Source organism: Plasmodium coatneyi, chromosome 12, assembly GCF_001680005.1.
Source record: "Plasmodium coatneyi strain Hackeri chromosome 12, complete sequence".
Taxonomy (NCBI): Eukaryota; Apicomplexa; class Aconoidasida; order Haemosporida; family Plasmodiidae; genus Plasmodium; species Plasmodium coatneyi.
The window spans coordinates 734,986-757,850 of NC_033567.1; the positions used below are offsets into that span (position 1 = coordinate 734,986).

Genomic DNA, 22,865 nt, shown 5'->3' on the forward strand with positions numbered 1-22,865 from the left:
TCATAAGTTGTAAAGATGTCCTGCAGGTACGTGCTGAAGTCTTCAGCACAACGGGACTGATAAAGCTGTAATAGCTGTTTTATATGAGAATAGTTTTGGGAATGATCATATAATTTTTTCATTGCGTCAAACTGTTCTTTAGTAATACCATTATATATATTTGGGCACGTATTTGAACCAGCCAGGTCCTTCAACTTTAAGTACACAGTATTCATAACTTGCGCAAATTCAGTGTCGTCATTCAATTTGTTAGATATTAGACCCCCTATCCAATAATACAACGGTACGCACTGTTTTTCCCAGGGCGTATACCATCCCCATGTTACTACGGTCACATAGCACCAAGCACATGCGATACTCTGAACGCACGACACAGCGTCGTTCAGGTCGTCCATCACATCCTTCAAGTCATCTGTCGCACTGTTCTTCCAAGAAGAACATTGACTTTGTTGTTGTAAGCTGCTCTCAAAATCTTGGTACGTCGTATTTAAAGTTGAATTACTCAAAGCGCCCACCTACAGACATAATTGGTGAAATATACATATTTATGTATTCAGACATTCAAACATTTGAACATTAGGAATTTACATTATATTATGTACAAAATATCATGTGTAAACACAATTTGCTTTGTCATTTTTAAAAAATAAAATTTTACCGTCATTACTGTTGGTGGCATTCCTGATCCTGGTGCCATTGCTGCTGCCATGGTTTATGTACATTTTTGCGAATAATTAGTTCATATGAACATGTGTGTACTGTTCCTTCCATATATATATATATATATATAATACATGTTTATATGTATTTTTTTTCACATATAGAATATGTAAATATATATATGATAAGTATGGGGAAAAAAAAAAAAAATTTTTTTTCTTTTTTTTTTTCCAAATACGTTCCTTCTTTATACGTTCTTTTTTATACATTTTATTTTTACATTATTGTATTGTAGTTTATTTTTTTGGGGAGCGTGTGCTACTGATTCATTTCTACGCAATAATTATGACTCACATAGAGGCATAATTTCTTCTCTTAAACAAAAATTTTCACATATATACTACTTATTTTATGTTTCCCTGTTATTAAAAGAAATTATTGGAAATTATTAATATACATAATTCATGTATATAAATCAATGTTTTCGCCTACTTTCCACACGTGCGCTCACATTGTATTCATACTTAATTAAAGGGAGAATGTATGTAAATAAAATATATACATATATGAAGAGTGTAATAAATAGGAAGTTGTATTTAATTATATATATATAGAGGAAGGAAAGGTAATATGTATGCACATTTCCCATAACAAATACTTTTCTTCAAATTTTTGATTTCTTTCCTTCAGGAAGGTAACCTTCCCTTTTCTTTCCTTAGGAAGGAGTTGTTGTTCCATTTCTTCCTTTCCCCAAGAGGGAATGTTGTTTCCTTCAGGGAAGGTAGTGTTCCCTTACCTTCCTTCCTCCTTAGACCATCCCTTCCTTCCCTCTTTCCTTCTTTCCTTCTTTTTCCTTCCTTCCTTCGTTTCCTTCTTATTCGTTATTTCCTTCCTTCCATGAATGTGTATATGAATTTATTCAATATTACATTTAATATTACATTTATACATTTACACATTCACATATTCGTTACATTCACATATTTACATTCACATTGTACATTCGTTTAATCCATTCGTTCATTCCATTCTACATTCGTCTAATCCATTCGTCTAATGCAATCGTTATAATGAGAGTTTAGGGTTAGAGTGTGTACAAATATTCATGCACATATATGTGTACTTACACATATACATATATAGACATATATATATTTGTATATGTGTGTAGACATATATATGTATGTATATATGTGTATATATACATGTTTGTGCTAATGATATATGTATATATTTGTGTATATTGTGGTAATTGTGATAATTACCCTGTATAGAAGGAACATAAATAATGATAGCCCCCCCAATGCAGATATAGAAGAGGCAATAGCTGGGATGGTGGTGATCGTGCTACTAGTGGGGTTGGGTATTTTTGCTGCGGTTGTTGCGGGTGATGGTGATTCTGATACAAGTTCAGTGTTCTTCTCTGGCAATGCACTTCCTGGGTTGACAGTCCTATGTGCTTTGATTACTGTGTCTTCTGGTTTAGGCCCCAGTTTGCACCCATTCAGAAGTTGTTTCTTACGCTCACCACCCTCAGGAAACATTATCCTGAAGTCCCCAGGCCATTTCTTATCCGCGTTATCATTTAATTTGTCATAAATATACTCATAGGATGCCTTAAGTTTAGTGAAATATGTATGAGGTTCCGTATCACAGTAAGAGTCGTTTAAATCTAATTGTGCTTTCATCTGGTCGTGGTCGTAATGAAAATCATATAATTTCTTCATGTGGACAAAGGTAGTTTGGTCAATATTGGGGTATATAAGCCCACAATTCCCCCGTCCCTGTGGATCTTTGAGTTCCTTGTAAATGGCATCCATAATCTCTCCCCATGAACTACCTCCCCCCTTAGTAATTATCATATTCCCTAACCAACAATAAAAGAAGTAGCATGGTGTATTATCATCATCGGACTGCGACCCATTAATCTATTTCCAGGATGCATAACACCACTTTTCTACAACATTACTGGCATATTTCCTAGTAATAGTATTCCCATGTAAGTTTTCATCTGCGTCATCCTGAAAACTAGTGAGGCTCAAATACTGGCACTTATCTTGGTACTGATTAAATTCATGATAATACTGCTTTTTTGAAGGTAAGAATTGGTCCAAAAATTCCTTCTGTATAAGTAAATAAGAGAAATATATATGTACGTACACATATGTATATATATGTGTGTGTATACATGCTACTTCGCATAATATGTATGCATGTAGTTTACCTTTAGCATTTTTTCTTCCGTTGCTGCTGTTGCCATGGTGATCCTGGTGACATGGTGATTGTGTATATTTTTTTATGTATCCAATAAATTAGTGTACAAAATTTTGTTCCTTATGTATGCACTCATGCAAAATGTACATGTATGTATGTGTATTTGAATATTTCAGGCTGCTCCATATGTTGATAATGCGTATGATCGAATATTGGAATTTTCTTACACTTCCCTAAATAAAAAATATTCTTGAACTCCTGATTAATAGTAATATACCATATACACATGCACTAGAGCATCACATGTATATGTTTAATGCGAGAATGGAGATAAACGAACCACAAAATTGAGAAGTAATGAAGGGATGTGCAATTTTTTATGAACTCCCCTTTTTTTCATGTATTCTTTTATTCTATGCAGTATATTTTTTTTTTCCGTGCACATTCTGTGTGTAATCACATAGAATGCTTTCCACCATTATTTATATATTTCTTGCTTTATTATGTATATAAAAGGACGTACAACATTTCCCTCTTTTTTTTTCTAGGATTATGAAATATGGAAGAAAAATATATGAACATGGAAGTTTTTACTTTTCTAAAAACATAAATTGTTCAATTTCTAAATAACTATACACCACTATATGTATATTCATCGAAATCGTTATAAATGTAAATAAAGCAGAAACGTAGGAAGGAAATGAGTACAACATAACAAAATAAGAAAGGAAGCAAAGAGTGGAGTAGTGTAAGCAGAATAGTAAGCCCCATCCTACCGCGTCCCTTTCCCTTCCCCTCCCCCTTCTTCCTCGCGCTCTTCCTCCTCCTCCTTCCCTTAAACAAAAATAGTGAAATATGAATAGAAAAAAGATTACATATGTGTTCACCATGTTCACAATGCTCACAAATTTTTAATTAAAAAAAAAAAGAGAAAAAAAAAAAGAAAAAAAAGAAGAAGAAGAAGAGTGTAGGAAGTGTAGGATGATGATATATATATAACCATTAATGGGAAGAAATAAAGTGTATAGTATGTATTTGTACGTTGTATTCACCCTAAAAAGTTTGTACAAAAAATTTTTATACAAAAAAAGTTCTTTGAAAAAAAAATTTTACATGCAGAAAAAATTTTATACAAAATTTCTATGCAAAGAAAATTTGTACATGCAAAGAATTTTATGTGCACAATTTGCATCCACATTCTATACATGTATATATATGTGGAAGTAGCACTCTATATGTATGTATATGTATATATATATACATAAACATATATATATACAAGTAGTATATGTATATGTGTACATATACATATGCATATATGGTAAGTACATATATGCAAGGACTTAATACATATATGTGCTGTGGAAAAATGAGCACATTTTAATATTAAATTTTATTATTTAACAAAAACGCACAGAAAGAAAAATGGCAAAACCAGCACAAGGAATATCATACCTACCGGTTGCTTTCATTATTTACAGTGTACATACATAAGTATTGTACGAATAATAATTTATTTACGTAATGCATTAAAAATAGAAATTACAGGGGGGGAGTGCATATATGCATTTTGTCGATCATATTTGTAGGATGCGGAATTAAGCATGTTGGACTCAAAGAAACTGTTCTATGATAAGGTCAAAGGAGATAATGTTTACTGTAATTTTAGTAATGAAAACAACGAAAAGGGAAAGGCGCAAAGCAAATTAAATGCACGCCCTGAAATTTCAAGTCATGCTAAGAAGATTGCAAATACACTGTGTTATGCATCGTCAAAAAAAGAAGAAGCAAATGAGGCAAAGAAGGGTGGGTACGAAGATGAAAAGGATAAACCTTTGAATAAATCCCTTTGTCATTTTCTCTATTATTGGTTAGGTGAATTAGTGTGGGAGAAGGGAAAAAATATGGATGGTACTAAATTCCTAAGTACCATGAATTGTATATACACCGCACTTAAAGAATTCGGTGTTAACGACAATTGTACACTTCTATACGAAGACACCACCACCCCTAACAACTCGACCAAGAACCTCTTCCTTAATCGAAAATTGGTGTTTGACTTCTCTTTCGATTATAAAGGAATAAAGGACAAACTGAACTTATATGCCAACTCCTGTGAGAAAGGCTACTACGAACATCTTGATAAAGCTAAAAAAGCATTTCAAGCTGTACTTACTGATTGTAACAGCAAAGGGACCCAAGGTCCCAAAGGGGACAACAGCAAATGGGACAAAGATCTCTATTGTAAGGAATTCAAAAACACATTTTATCTGAGCAGCAAGAACAATAATAATAAAAACCCACTCACCTTAGAACATGGCGGATCAGAAAAAAGAACTGAACAAGGAACCTCAAAAAGTGTTACCGTTTATAAGAACGTTCAGTTAAAACTGAACTTTGCATCTACAACAAATACAACAGCACTTGCGGCCACTATGTCCATATTCGGTGTAGTTGGTCTACCACTAATGACATATTTTTTATATAAGGTAATTATCATAACACAATTATAATTATAGATTTAAAAATATATGAATAATAATGCCATTTTACTAGCATTTACTATTCACATATTTCTTCCTTCCCTTTTTTTTTATTTAATTTAAAAAAAAAAATGAATATATGGAATAAAATGCGTTTGGTGCTTGTATATGTGTTGCACATTTCTGCTGCCGCCCCTCCTTTCTGTTTAGTACACTTCCCTACCCCCTTGGCTTCGTGACCAATTTGGGAATAGCAACAAAGGAAGCAGAAAAGGGAGATCCATTGGACGCCACCACTTCGATACATTCACAAACGGCGACACTTCCACGCTATATTCAACAGACTTGTCAACAACAACAACAGAAACAGACAATTCTACCGTCTATAGTGATCAACTTCGAAGGAGAATGAAGAATGGCATCCCTGAACGAAGACCACAACAGCAGCAACGAAGAAATAATATAAAATATCACCCTACATAATATTTCCCTTGCTGTCCTCTCTACCCACCCAAAAGGAACTGCAGTGTAGTGCAACATTCTATATATATAAAAAAGAAGAATAAATGCTGCCATTCTGTACATGCAAATATATATATATATATAAGACACATAGTGGAAATTATCAATAATGAAAATGGGCTTCCTTCCCCTTTTCTATAATATTCATTAACAATTCATAATTCAAATAAAAAAAAGTTAAACACATATATATAAAGATATCATATGTATTATGGGAAAAGAAGTGGACAACACTGTAATTTATAAATATAGATGTGCGGGTGTATACACTATACAAGGTTTATATATTAACCCTTATCATGAACATATTAAGGAATTCCATAAAAGTATTAATCTAACAAATATATATATATAATCACAACATAAAATCGAATTATGACCTTAGAAGTGTAGCACTAGAATGTAGTAGTTTTTTTTTTTTTTTTTTTTTTGCATTCTTCCCGATTGTTCGTATGTTCTGTTTTTATGATGTTTTTTCTGGGAATTTTCTGCATTTTAAATTTTGACACCATATATTTTGTCAATCCCACCAGGAACTCTTTCCCACGAGCACGCTCAATATGATACATACTATAAATACAGGAACTGTAATGTAAAATTCATTCCACGGATATAATAAAACATTATGGATTATAACAAAGCGGTATATAACATACAGAGCTGCTGGATAAAAAACTAAAGTCGCGAATACGGGAAGGAGCCATTCCTTATTTTCACTAATAGCATGTGCCAATTTGTTACAACATTTTCTAGTTCCGATTTTCATTTTCCTACACTGTTCCTTAATTTTTAGAAGTATGAGCACTTTTGATTTAGCTTCCGTACTTGATGTTTTAGACATCCCATCCGACGCGCTATTTCTAGGAGAAGCTCCTTTAGGACTAGCAAGGAATTTATTCTGTGCCTGTTCTCCTTTATCAGTTTCACCCATTAATGATCTACTAATCCGTACAACACCTAAGGTGTCATATTGGTTAGTTCCTGATATGCTACCCCATGGGGTTGCGTGCACTAGGACCTAAAAAAAAAAAATGGGGGTAAGGAAGGTGCGAATTCATAATTTATACATTACACATTTGTTATAATAGAGGAAATTTTTTTTTTTTCTCCTTCCCTGCCCTATTTTTATTAAAAAAATAAATGCTAATTATAATATATATATGCGACAAATTTCTAAAAAAAATGTAACAACAGCTTCTATCTTACGTAGTGATTGGGGTATTGCCAAAGGCAAAGTAATAAACTAAACAAGAGAACTTTCACAGAGGGTACCATTTTGCTCTTTCCTTTGCTGTTTTTACTTCTTCTTTTTTTGCTTCTTTTTTGAGTGTGTGTGTAGAAATATATTTTTAAAGGAAGGAAGTAATTAAAATGTACAATAATACTAATTAATGCAAAAATTATGTGGTAATTTGAAAAAATAATGAAAAAAAAATTTATTTTATTGTATATTCTGTACTATTTCAAAAATTAATATTTAGAGCTGTCAAATATTTTTTTTAACAGAGAAGAAAAAAAAAAAATGTAACACCCCCACACTCTCCATGTATTCTACACTTTTGACGGTGTAATAAGTGCTAATTATCTACATTCTAAGTTCTGTACTTACATATATACACGCTCAAAAAAAATTAGCACTGTTTGCGAATTTTGTATATAATGGTGTTTAAAAGGGAATAGGAAGGAAGGGAAAGGAAAGGGAAGGAACAGAAAAGAATTTTGCGCTTGTTTACTTTTACCTGTATATTTAGAGAGATGGAATTTTTTTTTTATTTTTAGGTGTAAGGGCATTAATATTTTCTATTTAGAGTAAAAAGGGTGCCACAGTCAATAAAGTGTTAACAGTGTATTATTAGTGTATATTAGAGTGGGACATGGTCATTGTTTTAGCGCATACACATGGATCATTATATATGGATGATTAAATATATGTGGAATGATTATATATATATATGGATCATTATATATATATGGATGATGATTACATATGGATGATTATATATGTGCATATTACCATCACTGTTATCATCGAAACCATATTTTATACCACTTCTTTTATTGTAATATCTAGTGGTCATATAAAAATAAATGAAGGAAGTAATGTAATATGCACAGTTTAATACGTTCTGTATATGTGCACATGCATAACACTTCCCTTTCTCTCCCTCCTTAGACCTTCCTTTCCTTCCACCAACCACCACCCCAACAACATTCCTTCTTCCTTATACCTCCCTTTCTACCCCCCCTAAGACCCCATTCTTCCACCTTTAAGACCCTCCTTTCTTTCCTCCTCCTTAGACCCTGCTTTCCTTCCTTCCACCTTCCAACCCCAACTCCACTTCTGGAACAGGTTATACAAAGGAAAAATCCGAGAAGGGGAACGGGGAGCGGGAAACTGGGAAGGAACAGTTACCAACCTATTTTTTCATCATCCTTCCAACAACCACCACCTTAACAATCTTCCATCCACCAACTACCCCAAACAACGGTTCCTTCCTTCGTCCCTACCACCCTAACAACCCACCTACCACCACCTAACAATCATTCCTTCCATCCCCACCACGCTAACAACTTTCCCTCCACCTACCATCACGCTAACAACCTTCCTTCCACCAACCACCCACCTAACAACCTACCTACCACCAACCCCCCTTTATGGTAGTGGTAGATGTTGGGTGTTGGACAGACGGTTGTTAGGGGTGGAAGGTGGAAAGAAGATTGTTAGGGTGGTGATACGGTGGAAGGGAGGGTTGTTATGTGGGTGGTAGGGTGGTCTGTGCAAGGAAGGTTGTTGTTAGGTGGTAGGGTGGTATGTGGTAGGTGGGTGAAAGGAAAGGAAGGATAAGAAAGAAAAGAAAGAAACGATAAGAACGGAAAAAAGGAAAGAAAAAAGTGAAAAAGAAAGAAAGCAAGGAGAAAAGAAAAAAAAGAAAAGAAGAGAAAAAGAAAAGGAAAGAAAAAAAAGGAAAAAGAAAGAAAGAGAGAGAAAAAAAAAAAAGAATGAAAAGAAAGTAGGAAAAAAAGTTAGGAGAGTAAAGAATTTAGGGACCAAAAAGAAAAAAAAGGTTTAAAAAGGAAAAACAAGGAGGAAAGAAAGAAGAAAAAAAAAAAAAAAAAAAAAAAAGGGGAAGGGAAAGCGTGCATTAACATGTAAGGTATAGTGTGGATTCAGGAAGGGCGGAAGAAGTAGCTTCCATTGTGTAATATACACATCACACACATATAAAGAAGAATATTCAGGTTGTACATATTAGTATGGAAAGATGAATGCACAGGTAGATAAATAAAAGGAATTTGTATGTGCACTAAAAGGGAAAAGGGAAGCTTAGATAATATGATATACATACCTCATGTTTGAACGAGTTCATTTGTAATGTATTCATCTGAAAAAGTATGAATGTTTAGAATTGTAATTATGGAATGATCATGAATGGAAGAGAAGAATGAGTGTATTGCAGCATTATATTCTTATACTGAATCGTTCATAATTCAGTAATATGTAATGCAGGAGAAAGTAGTAAAGGGGGAGGAGGAAGGTAGAGATCGTTCTTTACTTTTTTTACTTTGTTACCTTCTGTGTGTGTTCATTACCATTTTTACTTTAATTATGCACATGATGATTTCAATGCATGTGTATGGTGGATTATCATTTTTTGAAATGTTGAACAATGTGTACTGTGAGGGACTCGAAAAAATAAAAATTTCAATACATACACATTTCATAATCATCATAAATCAATTAGAACTTTGATATGTATTTCCAAACTACATGAGCACATGAACACTATCTTTAACATAAATTAAAGTATATATTGAGGATATTCATAAACCATGGTAAAAAGGGAATAATACAACCAATTCATTCATTTCCACTATTTGCAAAAAAAAAAAAAAAATGTGTATATATACAGAAAGTAGTATATATATATGTACACACACACATATATATATAATGTTCCACGTGTATATCATATAATAATAGTGGATATGCATGGAAATGTATGGATGTATACACGCACACATATTTCAATTCTATATATTTTCTTAGGGGAAGGAAGATGAAGATACAATTACATTACCCTCAAAGGAAATATATGCTGAATTCGAAAATGGAATAGGAAGAAGAAGACGGCAGTGTACATCCTGGACGTCAGGATGGAGCAGTAGTCAACTGGAACAGAAAGTGAGAACATCATTAGAGATCTACCATATTACAGATGAGAACTTGGTCAAGAAAATTCCAGTGAACTGGTGTTACGCATGTGATGGGACGGGGGCAAGGACGGATGATCCTCTGTCGAATACGGAACGCTGTGATTTTTTTTACTACTGGATAGGTGAAAAGGTAGGGGACAAATTGACTAATGATTGGGAGTTTTCATCGGTTATGAGGGCAATTTATGGAAAACTGCAGGATTCTATATCCGGATGTACATGCACCAATTTGTACGATGGTATGAACAAGGACAGATTCCCACAGGCTAAAATACTATTTGATTGGTTCTATAACTATAATAAGCTACTGAAGGATGACTCGGAGTGTCAGAAATATTGTAATAATAATGAAAAATGTAATGCCCCCTACGACATAGCCCAAACAACATATGGCAAAGTAAGTACAGATTGTAGTAAAACTGACGGAGATTCATATTGTCCCAAATTTAGGAGCAAGGAAGGGGGGAGGAAGGAATATGATCCACCAGAAAAATTAGCGTGTCCTGCTGCAGAAAAACCACAGGTTACTTCCCTTATTTGAAATTTTATAAATATTATATATACAATACTGTATACGTAAAGTAATAAAAATATATAAGAAATGTACACATGATAATATATTCACATCTATGTATACATTCCACTTCCTCCTGTTACCAATTCTATATTTCTTTAGGACGCCGACACAAGTACATTACCTTCACAAAAAATATACAAAGCATTAGACCAAGGAGTAGGAACAAGTTGTGAACTCAACGGAAGCAAAGGGAGCCGCAGTGATGTGGAAAACGCATTAAAAGGACGGTTAGGTTCATACGGAGGGAATAAGTGGGATTGGATTGATAAAATTGTAAAGAACTATTGTGTAACTTGTAAGGGAACAGGGAGGGAAGAGTTCGCTACTTTGTCCAGTAGTGACCGTTATAGTTTCTTTTTTTATTGGTTAGGTGAAAAAATAAATAAGGGAGGAAGCAAGCTCTCAATGGTTATGCCGGAAATTTATGAGAAACTGCAGGATTCCATGTATAAATGTAAGTGCACTAATATATACAAAGGTATGAACAAAGACAAGTTCGAAAAGGCTAAAAAAGTATTTGATTGGTATTATGACTACAATAAACTGAAGGATAACGCGGACTGTCAGAAATATTGCAGTACTGAAAAATGGAAGACCCCCTTCACGGCAGCTCAGGAAGCATATTCGAAGTTAAGTACAGATTGCCCAGGAACTGGCAATGATAATTATTGTACCACATTTAACAGTGGGAAAAGGAAGCAGGAAGGGGAATTTCTACCACCACAAGAATTAACATGTCCTGAACAACTCGCACGTATGGAACAATCTCACGACGAGGACGGAACAAGTAAGCACAGAATAAAACTACCTTAAGGAAAGTAGAATTACTTTAAGTGAACGGAATTACCTTAAGTACGGTTATTCTTTGTCCCCCCCTTCCACCACCTCCCTTCCACTCCCATTCCTATCTTATTTTTTTCAGCAGTTTTACAACCATCTGTAGAACCTTCCGTCGAACCTACTCAACCTACTTCTCAAGCAGCAGTATCACAACCCGCAGGGAGTAATCTGGAAAGTGGAGGTTCCTCCTCCAGTATGGGAGGATCATCCTCCAGTGGTGGAAGTACAGCACCAGCACCTGGACCTGCTGCACGTCCAAGTACACCGACAGCTCCCGGGAGGCAACTACTGTCCCAAGTGACGGAGACACTTCCAGGAGTGGACAGCACAGCGTCCACCTTTCCTACCACTGCCATCTCTTCTGGAGCTGCAGGAGCAGTAGCTGTTCCATTAATTGCTTCATTATTATATAAAGTAAGTACATACAATAATTACAATTACCATTACAATTTAAAGTGAAAATATAAATAATAACAAAATTTATTAATATATACTTCTTTTATATATATGTGCAATAGGAAATGAGGAACAATGTGTTGCATTATATATATACATATGTGTGGTACACATATGCTCCTAATTTCGTCTCTTTTCTTCCTTCTTTTTTCTTTCCTTTTTTTGTAGTATACCAATTTATTTTCTGGATTACGTAACACCTTCTTTGGAGGAGGAAGGAATAACAGCAGTAATAGAAACAGAGGAAATCGGACCCGGGGCGTAAGATCAACCACTGGACGTCATCACTTTGACGACACTCTAACAGAAGACGACAACACCTTAACAACAGAAACAGACAATGCTACAACAATAGGTGACACGGACTCTCCCACAGAATATTCTATTCCATACACCACTACCACCACTGCAACAAGAACACAATCATTTAGATGATCATTCATCTGAGAAGAAGATGTTGTTGTGTTCATCTAAGGATGATGTTCTTCTGTTGATTCATCTAAATGAGCAACTTAGTTGAACATGCTCCAGATGAAGAAAGAACGAATAAAATAAAAAAAAAAGGAAAAAAAGGAAAAAAAGGAAAAATAAAGAAAAAAAAAAAAAGGAACAAAAAAAAAAAAAAAAAAAAGGAACAAAAAAAAAAAAAAAAAAAAGGAACAAAAAAAAAAAAAAAAAAAAGAGCAAAGGAAAAGCGAAAAAAAAAAAAATTAAGGTGAATGAATCAGTGCGCGGGTGTAGGATTTCGCAATTTAGGTTTGAGGATTAAGAGTTGGAAGTGTAAGATTTCGCATTTAGGGTTAATGTTTTAGGATGTAAGGACAACAATGTGCTGTAGTATTTAGTTATTTCATAGTGTAAAGGCAACAATGTGGCCTCGTCTTTAGCTGTTTCAGGGTATAAGAACAGCAATGTGGCCTGATGTTTAGCTGTTTTAAAGAGGGGCATGCATTTAAAGTGTGCATACAAAAGAAAAAAAAAAAAAGAAAGAAGGAGAAAAAAAAGAAAGAAGAAAAAAAAAGAAAGAAAGGAAAAACGGAGACATGAACTGCACAACACGCACACTCGCATAAAGAAGAAAAAATGTGCTGAGCTCTTCAAAAAAATATTTAAAGAAAAGAAAAAAAATTACAAAGATAAAGACCTGTAAAAAAATGAACTCAATGGTTATGTTAACCAACGGAACGCGGAAAAAAAGGGACACCAGCCATTTCAGCGCGTTGGAACACACATTCGTAAATAGTGAGTTTTGTTGTTATTTTTCTTTCTTTTTTTTTTTTTTTCTGTTGTTGCGTACTGACCGGCAATGTTAAAAGTGTTATTTTTCTTTTTTGGAAAATTTGTCGACAATTTCTTTCCCATGTGGATCATCATACGTAAGGGTTTTTAAATAGTGAACGATGTCAACCCTATCTTGAAAATTTGAAATCCCTTTAAAGTTCATACCAATGTTTGCTTCTACAAAATCTTTGGGGTTCTTCATGTACTTCATTAAATTTAAGTCATTCCATATAATGCCCGATGCGTGCATATCAGGTGATACTTGAAAAGGCGAATTGCCTTTGCTCATTCCAGCAGTTCTGTTATAAACATTAAATAGAGAAGGACCCCAACTTGTGAATCCTGAATTCGATTGTGTATTGTCTGGGGCTATGGAGTGACATTGCTTACAGTGCTTCTTGAATAGCTTCTCCCCTTTTACTTTGTCTCCCTTAGGTAGTACAAAATCGTTTGGTAGCTCATCCTCTATCAGGTTGTTTTTCTTATTCTTGGCTAAATTCATCTTTCAGTTTATACGTGCGGCGTTTGTTCCGTGTGTGCTCGTGGGGTGCTCCCTGCTAAATGGTTGGTGGTTGCATGAGGGCTACTTGGGGGCTGCTTCCCGGGTTCGCTCGACAGTTGGTTCGTTCGATCCTTTCTTCTGTGCTAGCTGCATCTGCCCTCGCGTGGTTCCATTTATTCTGGCACAGCAAATTCCATGCCTGAACAGCAGAGATATTTTTCCTGCTTTACAACCTTTCATAATGTTTCTTTTCTTGACCATCTGGTCAGGTTTTCCTCTTTTCTGTACTTCCTGCCTGTTCGAATTTTCCCTTTTCCCTGCTTCACTTTCTGCTCATTTTTTTCGTACTTCTTTTTTTCTTTCTTTATCCGTCGCACTGCTCTATCACTTGGTGTGCCAAAATATACCATAGAAATAAAATTGCTCGAAAAGAAAAGAAAAAAAAAAAAAAAAAAAATTGCCAAATAAAAAAAAAGGCGGAAGTTAAATTACTTCGCCCCCTTTTTGTGTAGAAAAAAAATGTGCTTACTTGTTTGCCTTATTGCATGCGGATGAAAGGTTAACATGGGATTCAGAAAGGGAAGCAACGAAATATGCACGGAACGGCATAGTGGCACTCTCCCGACGGAAGTCGCAGTTGAAGACTAGTTTGTGCTTACCCCAAATGGTAAATTTCCAGCAGACTCGCTCACAAACATACGAATACATTTGTTTATATTATTACCCTTCCCAAATGGACATCCTCCACGTTGAGCAGTTACTCCCGCTCAGTTCTCCATGGCGCAGCAGACCATTTCAAATTAGAAGTTATGAGGGTCGGCAACTCGCAGCCACTTTTTGTGCATGTTCTAGTAGGTATACGTAACAGAGAGTGCAAGGGTCGCCTAATTTGGCAGAAAAGGTATGCTTTCCCCTAACCATCACAAATTTTGCCATCGACGAAAAGGTGGACCACCGTACGGATGGACTTACCAATGTCACCACACGTTTGTGATTGTACTATAATGGATATGCTACACTTTCTTTTAAAAACCTTCTGGAGTAACAACTTTTTAACGATGGAAAATGACTCATTTAATTTCTACAGTTGTAAAAACGAACCGTCCGAGAAGGAAAAAAGTAACCATTAGGGTTACTCATCTTTGATTCTTTAAATTATGTGATGCGCCACCCGTACACATATACATTCTATACCCACTATGTGCTATACATTCTTTACGTCCTCATCCAGTTGCACAATGATCGGTCCTTTGCGAGGTTTTTTTTCCTACCCCACCTCATAAGTATACCATAAAGTTCTCCCCCCTTGTGCAGATCGAACAGTTGCGTTTAGCTTAAATGAAGCGAAGCAAGGCATGTTCTATACGTATTCGCAAAAAGGAGCATTTTGCAAAGAAAGTTACACACTTAAAATTTTCGAGCTGGAAGCAGAAGGGGTAAAGGAAAAAAAAAAAAAAAAAAAAAAAAAAAGATATTTTTTCTTCTTAAAATAGTTTTTCCTTAATAGTTATAACAATGTTGTGAATGTGGCCTCATGTTTATAAAAACGAACGGATAATGAAGTACACACAACGAACACCACTTAAGCTACTTTCCTCCTTTGTTGTTCTGTTTTTTCTGCTTCTACGCATATTTCACGATCATTAAAGCGACATTTTTTCTTTTTCCTAAATGACAAAGAAAAAACGTTGCCGCGAAGGGGTATGTGAATAATGCTAGTATCACTTTTTTTTTTTTTTGGGGGGGGCCAATTTATGATTAAGTAATGGTTGTGCTTGAAATAATCGCAAAAAGATATGAAAGAGAAAATAAAAGAAAAATGACCACATCTGATCACGCAACGTTTTTAAAATCGTTGTTCGTGCAAAATAATAGGTGAACCACTTTTCTGAGCGGCGCAAATTCTTGAAAAGAATTAAGAAACAAAATGGGTGTAAAGGTCAAATGTGTAAAAACGGCCGAGTAAATAGCGTGGAGCCGCCCTATAACACGGAAAAGCAACGTCCGCAATTAGCACAACTGAAGGAGTAATCTACAAACTAAGGAGAAACGAGACGTGCATCGACATCACAAGCTCCCAGGGAAAAAAAAAACACGTGCTTAAAATGGCGTGAATGTAAGGAACACCAAAAAAAAAAAAAAAAAAGAAAAAAAAATGAGAACTTCTTTAAAAAAAAATTATCTTTAAGAAACAATTCATATTTAATATTTAATGTGTGTATATGTATATTTTTCCCATTTATGTGTAAAGATAATTCCTACGTGTAAGCCCTTCTCGCGCTTCCATTGACGCACCGTGGACACGAAACGCGCCGCATTGAAGTTATCATAAAAGTAACGAATCACGTATGCTCATGATTGTTCCATTTTATTGAGCCTCTTCTACACATCCGTTATATAGTAAAGCATGAAATTGGTGAACGCGTAACGAACAGCAAAGGAGTCACATAGGAGGTAATTAGCAAGACTGCGAAACCGTCGCAGTGCATCGCAACTTCAAATTAAAACAAAAAAAAAAAAAAAAAAGCATGCAACGTTTTTCTTTTTTTGCACAAATTGGTAAATAAATAAGTGTATAAACGTATGTGCAAAGTACGCAGATGAATTAACATAACGTTAAGGGAAATCGCCGTCACCCATGACCCCTGAAAAGTCGCTCCCGTTTTTGCTTTCTCTGAATGTCGAACGTTTGCTAATTTGCAACCGCTGCATGTGGTTCCATGAACCGAATTTCACACTCTTCACGTAGTGTGCTCCTGCGATTAACGTAAAATGCCACGTTTTCTACGTGCTCGCGGATTGTGCAGAGGCGTGTGATTTTCATTTTAATCACGTCGATTAAATTTGGCTTAATTTCGTTTGACAGAATTTATTCAACCGATTGTATTGATTGGGTTGCTTTATTCGATTCATTTTAATTTACATTTTAAATACCCCTTTGAAAAAATATTTTTTTTTTTTACTTTTTTTTAAAAGATGTTTTTTTTCTTTTTTAAAAGAGTTAATTGAACCAAATCTGATTTACCACCACCGGCATTTTTTTCTCCAACGTATTTTTATACATGTCAAAAGTGTAAGTTTTACATCCCAAGTTCTCGTTTCATGTGAGAGTTTAAGCTTTATGTATTTTAATTTGTGTTCCCCCGATTGCGGCATATATAAGTACATATGTTTTACACGTGACTTATTTTAGTGACCCGAATTGGCGCGCTGTTGCACTGGGGGTGATAAACTTCTTTACCAGTGGAAAAGTGAAATAGCTTCCTCCTGGCGGAAAAATCGTACAAAGCAAAGGAGCGCAATAGAAAAAAAAAAAAAATATATATGTATATATAGTTATGCACAGTTAATATATATAAAAAGATACTATAAAAAAGGTAGCAGTGCACGCCTGCGTTACGGGCATATTCGAACCCCAGCAGTGGCAGCAGCAATCGTCGCGCCGAAGGGTCGCACTGCCAAAGTGTATGCTTACACCGTCCTTACGTGGTGTATGTAATGCCACCTTTTCTACATATCGTAAGTGTTCACTATAGGAACTTGCATCTGTCGGTCCTTACATTCATCTCGCGCTCGCTGCTATATTTACGTGTTATTTATATTTGCTGACCAAGGTTCACCCCCCCCGTGAATGTTTAAGAATTTATTATTTTATTCCCCCCCCGACACCGACGATTCCCGTGTTAGCATAAAAGCACTTATTCTATACATATATGGACTGAGTCGATTTTACATGATTAGTACTTTTGCATTCGCGCACGCTTTGCTGCATGTAAAAATAACAACAAAAGTCCGCAAGCAAACGTGTACCGCATTTAAACGCAACCACATGCATATATAATAATACATATATATAATATATATATATTTATATATATTTGTGGCTCCCTCTCATTGCTGTCGCCTGGCACATTCTATACCCCTACACGCACTGTGGAACTCTACATCCGCCCCCCGGCACGGTTACCAGCGTAGCGAACGGCAGTTGAAACATTTTAAAAAAATTAAAAACTGTTTTAATTTGTTTACTTTTGTTTTATTTTATTTGAAATTCATATATTTATATTTATATATATATTTTTTTTTTTTTTTTTTCATTTCATTTTTTTTTTTTTTTTTTTCACCCTTTATCCAAAATGGTAAGAGAAAAAATGCTCAACTTATATTTTCTATTCATAACGGTATTAGTAGCGCTAGCAAATTATACGCCCGTTGATTACCAAAATACATGCATGATTAGCAGGAGCTGCCGAAAAAACTCATGCGGTATTACCTCTCGCGTGCTAAGTGGAATTCATGTAAACAAAGCGAGCACTAGGGCCAGGGCGCTGATCAGCCTATCCTCACTGATTTACCATCTGCAGTTACCAAAACTTGTCAGCCTTGACTTGTTTCGAAGGGATCTGTTCACAGGTGTAAATCAGAAGGGGAGGAGGTCTCCTGTACCCTCGTACATTATCCAAAACAGATTGATGAGTGAGAACATCGATAGTGGTAACAACAATATGAGCGCAACAGGAAAGCAGGAAAAGAAGAGACCCGCAACGGGGGACGCATCCGATGGTAACATAGCATCTGCACAGGAAAAGCGCATGAAGGGAAATGATCAGAGCGAAGGAACATCGAACTTATCTGGCTCCAACAACGCTGTATTCACCAATGGAGCAAGTTCCATCATAGAAGGAGGTGAAAATAACAACAATGGAACCGGAAACGATGGAAAAAATGAACCCACAATACACTACAGAAAGGATTACAAACCAAGTGGATTTGTCATCAACAACGTGACTCTTAATATCAACATATTTGACCATGAAACTTCTGTGAGGTCCAACTTGGATATGAAACTCAGCGAACATTACAAAGGAGAAGACCTCATATTCGATGGTGTGAGCTTAGAAATTAAAGAAATATCTATTGATGGTAACAAATTGATAGAAGGAGAACACTACAAATATGACAATGAATTCTTGACCATCTATTCCAAGTTTATTCCAAAGGGAAAGTTCACTTTCGGATCTGAAGTTATCATCCACCCAGAGACAAATTATGCTTTGACTGGTTTGTACAAATCGAAGAATATTATAGTGTCCCAATGTGAAGCTACTGGTTTCCGAAGAATCACCTTCTTCATTGACAGACCTGATATGATGGCCAAGTACGACGTAACGGTTACTGCAGATAAGGAGAAGTATCCTGTACTTTTAAGCAATGGTGATAAGTTAAATCAGTTTGATATTCCAGGAGGAAGACATGGAGCCAGATTTAACGATCCATACTTGAAGCCATGTTACCTATTCGCTGTAGTCGCTGGAGATTTAAAGCACCTAAGTGATAGTTACGTCACCAAATTTTCCAAAAGAAATGTAGAATTGTATGTTTTCAGTGAAGAGAAATACGTTTCGAAATTGAAATGGGCTTTAGAGTGCCTAAAGAAAGCCATGAAATTTGACGAAGATTATTTTGGACTAGAATACGATTTGTCCCGACTCAACCTCGTAGCTGTATCTGACTTTAACGTGGGTGCCATGGAAAACAAAGGTCTCAACATCTTCAACGCGAACTCCTTATTAGCATCAAAGAAGAAGTCTATAGATTTTTCCTTCGAAAGAATTCTAACCGTTGTTGGTCACGAATATTTCCACAACTATACCGGAAATAGAGTTACTCTGAGAGATTGGTTTCAACTAACTCTTAAGGAAGGATTGACTGTGCATAGGGAAAACTTATTCTCTGAACAGACCACCAAAACTGCTACCTTCCGTTTGGATCACGTAGATTTACTAAGAAGCGTCCAATTTTTGGAAGACTCATCCCCACTTGCACACCCTATTAGACCAGAATCATACGTCAGCATGGAGAACTTCTATACCACAACTGTATATGATAAAGGAAGTGAAGTGATGAGAATGTACCAAACTATTTTAGGAGACGACTACTACAAGAAAGGTATGGATATATACATTAAGAATAATGACGGAGGCACAGCAACCTGTGAAGATTTCAACGATGCAATGAATGAGGCGTACAAACTGAAAAAGGGAGACAAATCAGCCAACTTAGATCAGTACCTGTTATGGTTCTCACAGAGTGGAACTCCACACGTAACTGCAGAATATTCCTACGATGCGGCTAAGAAAGAATTCGTAATTGATGTTACGCAGGTTACCCATCCCGATCCAAACCAAAAGGAAAAGAAGGCCCTCTTTATTCCCATTCGAGTTGGTTTCATTAATCCACACAATGGAAAAGACGTCATTCCAGAGGTCACCCTAGAATTTACGAAAGACAAAGAAAAATTCGTTTTTAACAATGTGCATGAGAAACCAATCCCATCCCTATTCAGAGGATTTAGCGCACCTGTATATATTAAGGACAACTTAACAGACTCAGAAAGAATCGTACTTCTCAAATACGACACTGATGCATTTGTACGATATAACGTATGTGTAGATCTTTACATGAAGCAAATTATGAAGAATTACCAAGAGTTGTTACAAGCCAAAACAGAAAACAAACCAGAGTCTGCCGAAAAACCAAACTTAACTCCCTTAAGTGATGACTTCATTAGCGCCATAAAATACTTGATGGAAGATCCTCATGCCGATGCTGGTTTCAAATCCTACATTATAACCCTCCCAAGAGACAGATTCATTATAAACCAAATTAAAAATGTAGACACAGATGTGTTGGCAGATACGAAAGATTTCATTTACAAACAGTTAGGTGACAAGCTCAATGATCTCTACTTCCAGATATTTAAGTCTATTCAAGCCAAGGCGGACGACATGACACACTTCGAGGACGAATCTTATGTCGATTTTGAACAATTGAATATGAGAAAATTGAGAAACACCTTATTGACCCTATTAAGTAGAGCTAAGTACCCAAATATGTTGGACCACATTATGGAACACTCCAAATCTCCTTATCCTTCCAATTGGCTATCCAGCTTAGCTGTATCAGCATACACCGACAAATATTTCGAACTGTATGAAAAGACCTACAACCAATCCAAGGATGATGAGTTACTACTCCAAGAATGGTTAAAGACTGTTTCCAGATCGGATAGAAAAGATATTTACGACATTATTAAGAAGCTAGAAACTGAGGTGCTAAAGGATAGTAAGAATCCAAATGAAATCAGAGCCGTGTACCTTCCATTCACTAACAACTTAAGATACTTCAATGACATATCAGGCAAGGGATACAAAATGATGGCAGACATTATTATGAAGGTCGATAAGTTTAATCCTATGGTAGCCACCCAACTTTGCGAACCCTTCAAATTGTGGAACAAGCTTGACTTGAAACGACAAGACATGATGCTCAACGAAATGAACCGAATGCTCTCCATGGAAAACATCTCCAACAATTTGAAGGAGTACTTGTTAAGGCTCACCAACAAGTTGTAAACTCAGCCTCATATACATGTCTACATCTACACATGTGTTAATCTGCTCGACGTGCATGCAAACAAACGAAGTTGATTCTTCGCGTGTGCATCGAGCCAAGGGAAAAAAAAAAAAAAAAAAAAAAAATATAAACCTTTAAACACACATACATCCGATTGCACGCGCGAACATGCGTGTGAACAAACATGAGTGCAGCTGTACATGCACACCTACGCCCCCTTTTTCCACCGTGCACCTGGCTGTGCACTTTACCCAGGAGGGTAACACAGACACAAACATCTAAAAGAACAAAAGGACTCACATGTAAACACTAAAAGGTTTTACTTTTAAAGTACTCAAAGCGCGACACTGAGCACATGGAGGTGATTAGACGGTTTTTGCTTGCGGGAGGACCCCACTGCTACTCCTCGTTGTCCACGTGGTTATCGTGAACAGGATAACAATCCCCCTTTTACCACGTTTATCTGTCCATGCGTTGGTTAGTCCGAAGGGGAATGAAGTCCTTTCACATGAAGGTCTATTTGTACGTTCACTGTGATGATCACTCGAGTGGTTTTCACAAATTGCGAATCGAGCTCGATGCAGGTCAGTCCCAATCCTCGCGCCTCTACTACGTGCCGGAATTTAAAATTATGCTCCTCTCCTCTATGTGTACCTCTTTCTTACGTATGGGCATTTAACCTTTTCGCACTTTCGCTTGGAACAAAAAAAAAAAAAGGCATCGCCATTCCATACCGCTCTACTTAAATCCGAGAGATGGTCGTTTTACAAAAAGGGGTAGGAGCATTCTGCCCCTTTACAAAGCGTACGGGATGTAACTCTTCGCATATTCATTTTAAAATAATTTGTTTAATGAACTACAGAAATGAGCGATTAGCATAAAAACGGAAAAAAAATGCGCTGTTCAATTCTGTAAACCGCTGAGAGGCATTCGAATGAACAAATGGAACAGAAAAGAATCACAATAAAAGCACACCTTTATGGAAAATGTACCAAAAGGAGTGCCATCACTTCACTCAGCTTTACTGCGAAAAAAGCTATACAGGTGAACAAAGATAAGTGCCATTATAATTGCCACTTTTTGTCCAATGCTCTTTACCTGATATGAGGTACACACACATGCTGAGATCTTATACAGGTCAACCGTAGGAATGCGTTTTGGAATCATTTTCCCGTTCCCCCAGTTTTTACACTACTAAAGCAGTAACTCTTTTTTTACGAAAACACAACTGTGTGTCATGCGTTCATGCATGTGCATACACATACACACATTGCACATATGGGAAATTTCCCGTATGTTAGATCCGTATCTCCAATAAAAAGGGACGGAATTTTATTTTAAAAGTAAGCCCCTTTACTTTTTCTCGGATCAGCGCCATCTAACGGTGTGCACAGGGTTGTGGAGATACCACACGAAAGAAGCTTCATCAGCATTTTTACTCAATATAGCGTCTAGCACGTGTTGGTGCTTTACGAGATAACTGCGGTGCATATAACATTGCGCCCCTTAACACACACATTGGGGAACGCTATGCATTCTTGACTGTGGTGTAAAACTGGAAAGGCCATTTTTTACGCCGCCTGCTGTATGGATTCAATTCATCCCTATAGCTAAACGCAAAAATTCGCCCAAACATGTACAATCCCATTGCACTTGCTTAGTCTTATAGGTGCACATACACGTAATAGTACCGTACGTA

General features: G+C 36.1%; 3 protein-coding genes across 3 annotated transcripts; 1 reads left to right on the forward strand and 2 right to left on the reverse strand.

Moving 5' to 3' along the window:
• Nucleotides 1–6,399: 6,399 nt before the first annotated feature.
• On the reverse strand, nucleotides 6,400–7,154 carry PCOAH_00038400 (Uncharacterized protein; the record flags this gene model as incomplete). The annotated part of the gene is made up of 2 exons (XM_020060631.1): nucleotides 6,400–6,897; nucleotides 7,086–7,154. The coding sequence occupies 2 exons, from the start codon at nucleotides 7,152–7,154 to the stop codon at nucleotides 6,400–6,402; spliced, it is 567 nt and encodes a 188-aa protein (XP_019916278.1).
• Nucleotides 7,155–13,285: 6,131 nt separating this feature from the next.
• On the reverse strand, nucleotides 13,286–13,750 carry PCOAH_00038410 (Cytochrome c; the record flags this gene model as incomplete). The annotated part of the gene is made up of 1 exon (XM_020060632.1): nucleotides 13,286–13,750. One exon carries the CDS (start codon nucleotides 13,748–13,750, stop codon nucleotides 13,286–13,288), a length of 465 nt encoding a protein of 154 aa, XP_019917033.1.
• A 4,136-nt stretch (nucleotides 13,751–17,886) lies between these two features.
• On the forward strand, nucleotides 17,887–21,165 carry PCOAH_00038420 (M1-family aminopeptidase; the record flags this gene model as incomplete). The annotated part of the gene is made up of 1 exon (XM_020060633.1): nucleotides 17,887–21,165. One exon carries the CDS (start codon nucleotides 17,887–17,889, stop codon nucleotides 21,163–21,165), a length of 3,279 nt encoding a protein of 1,092 aa, XP_019916867.1.
• Nucleotides 21,166–22,865: the final 1,700 nt, after the last annotated feature.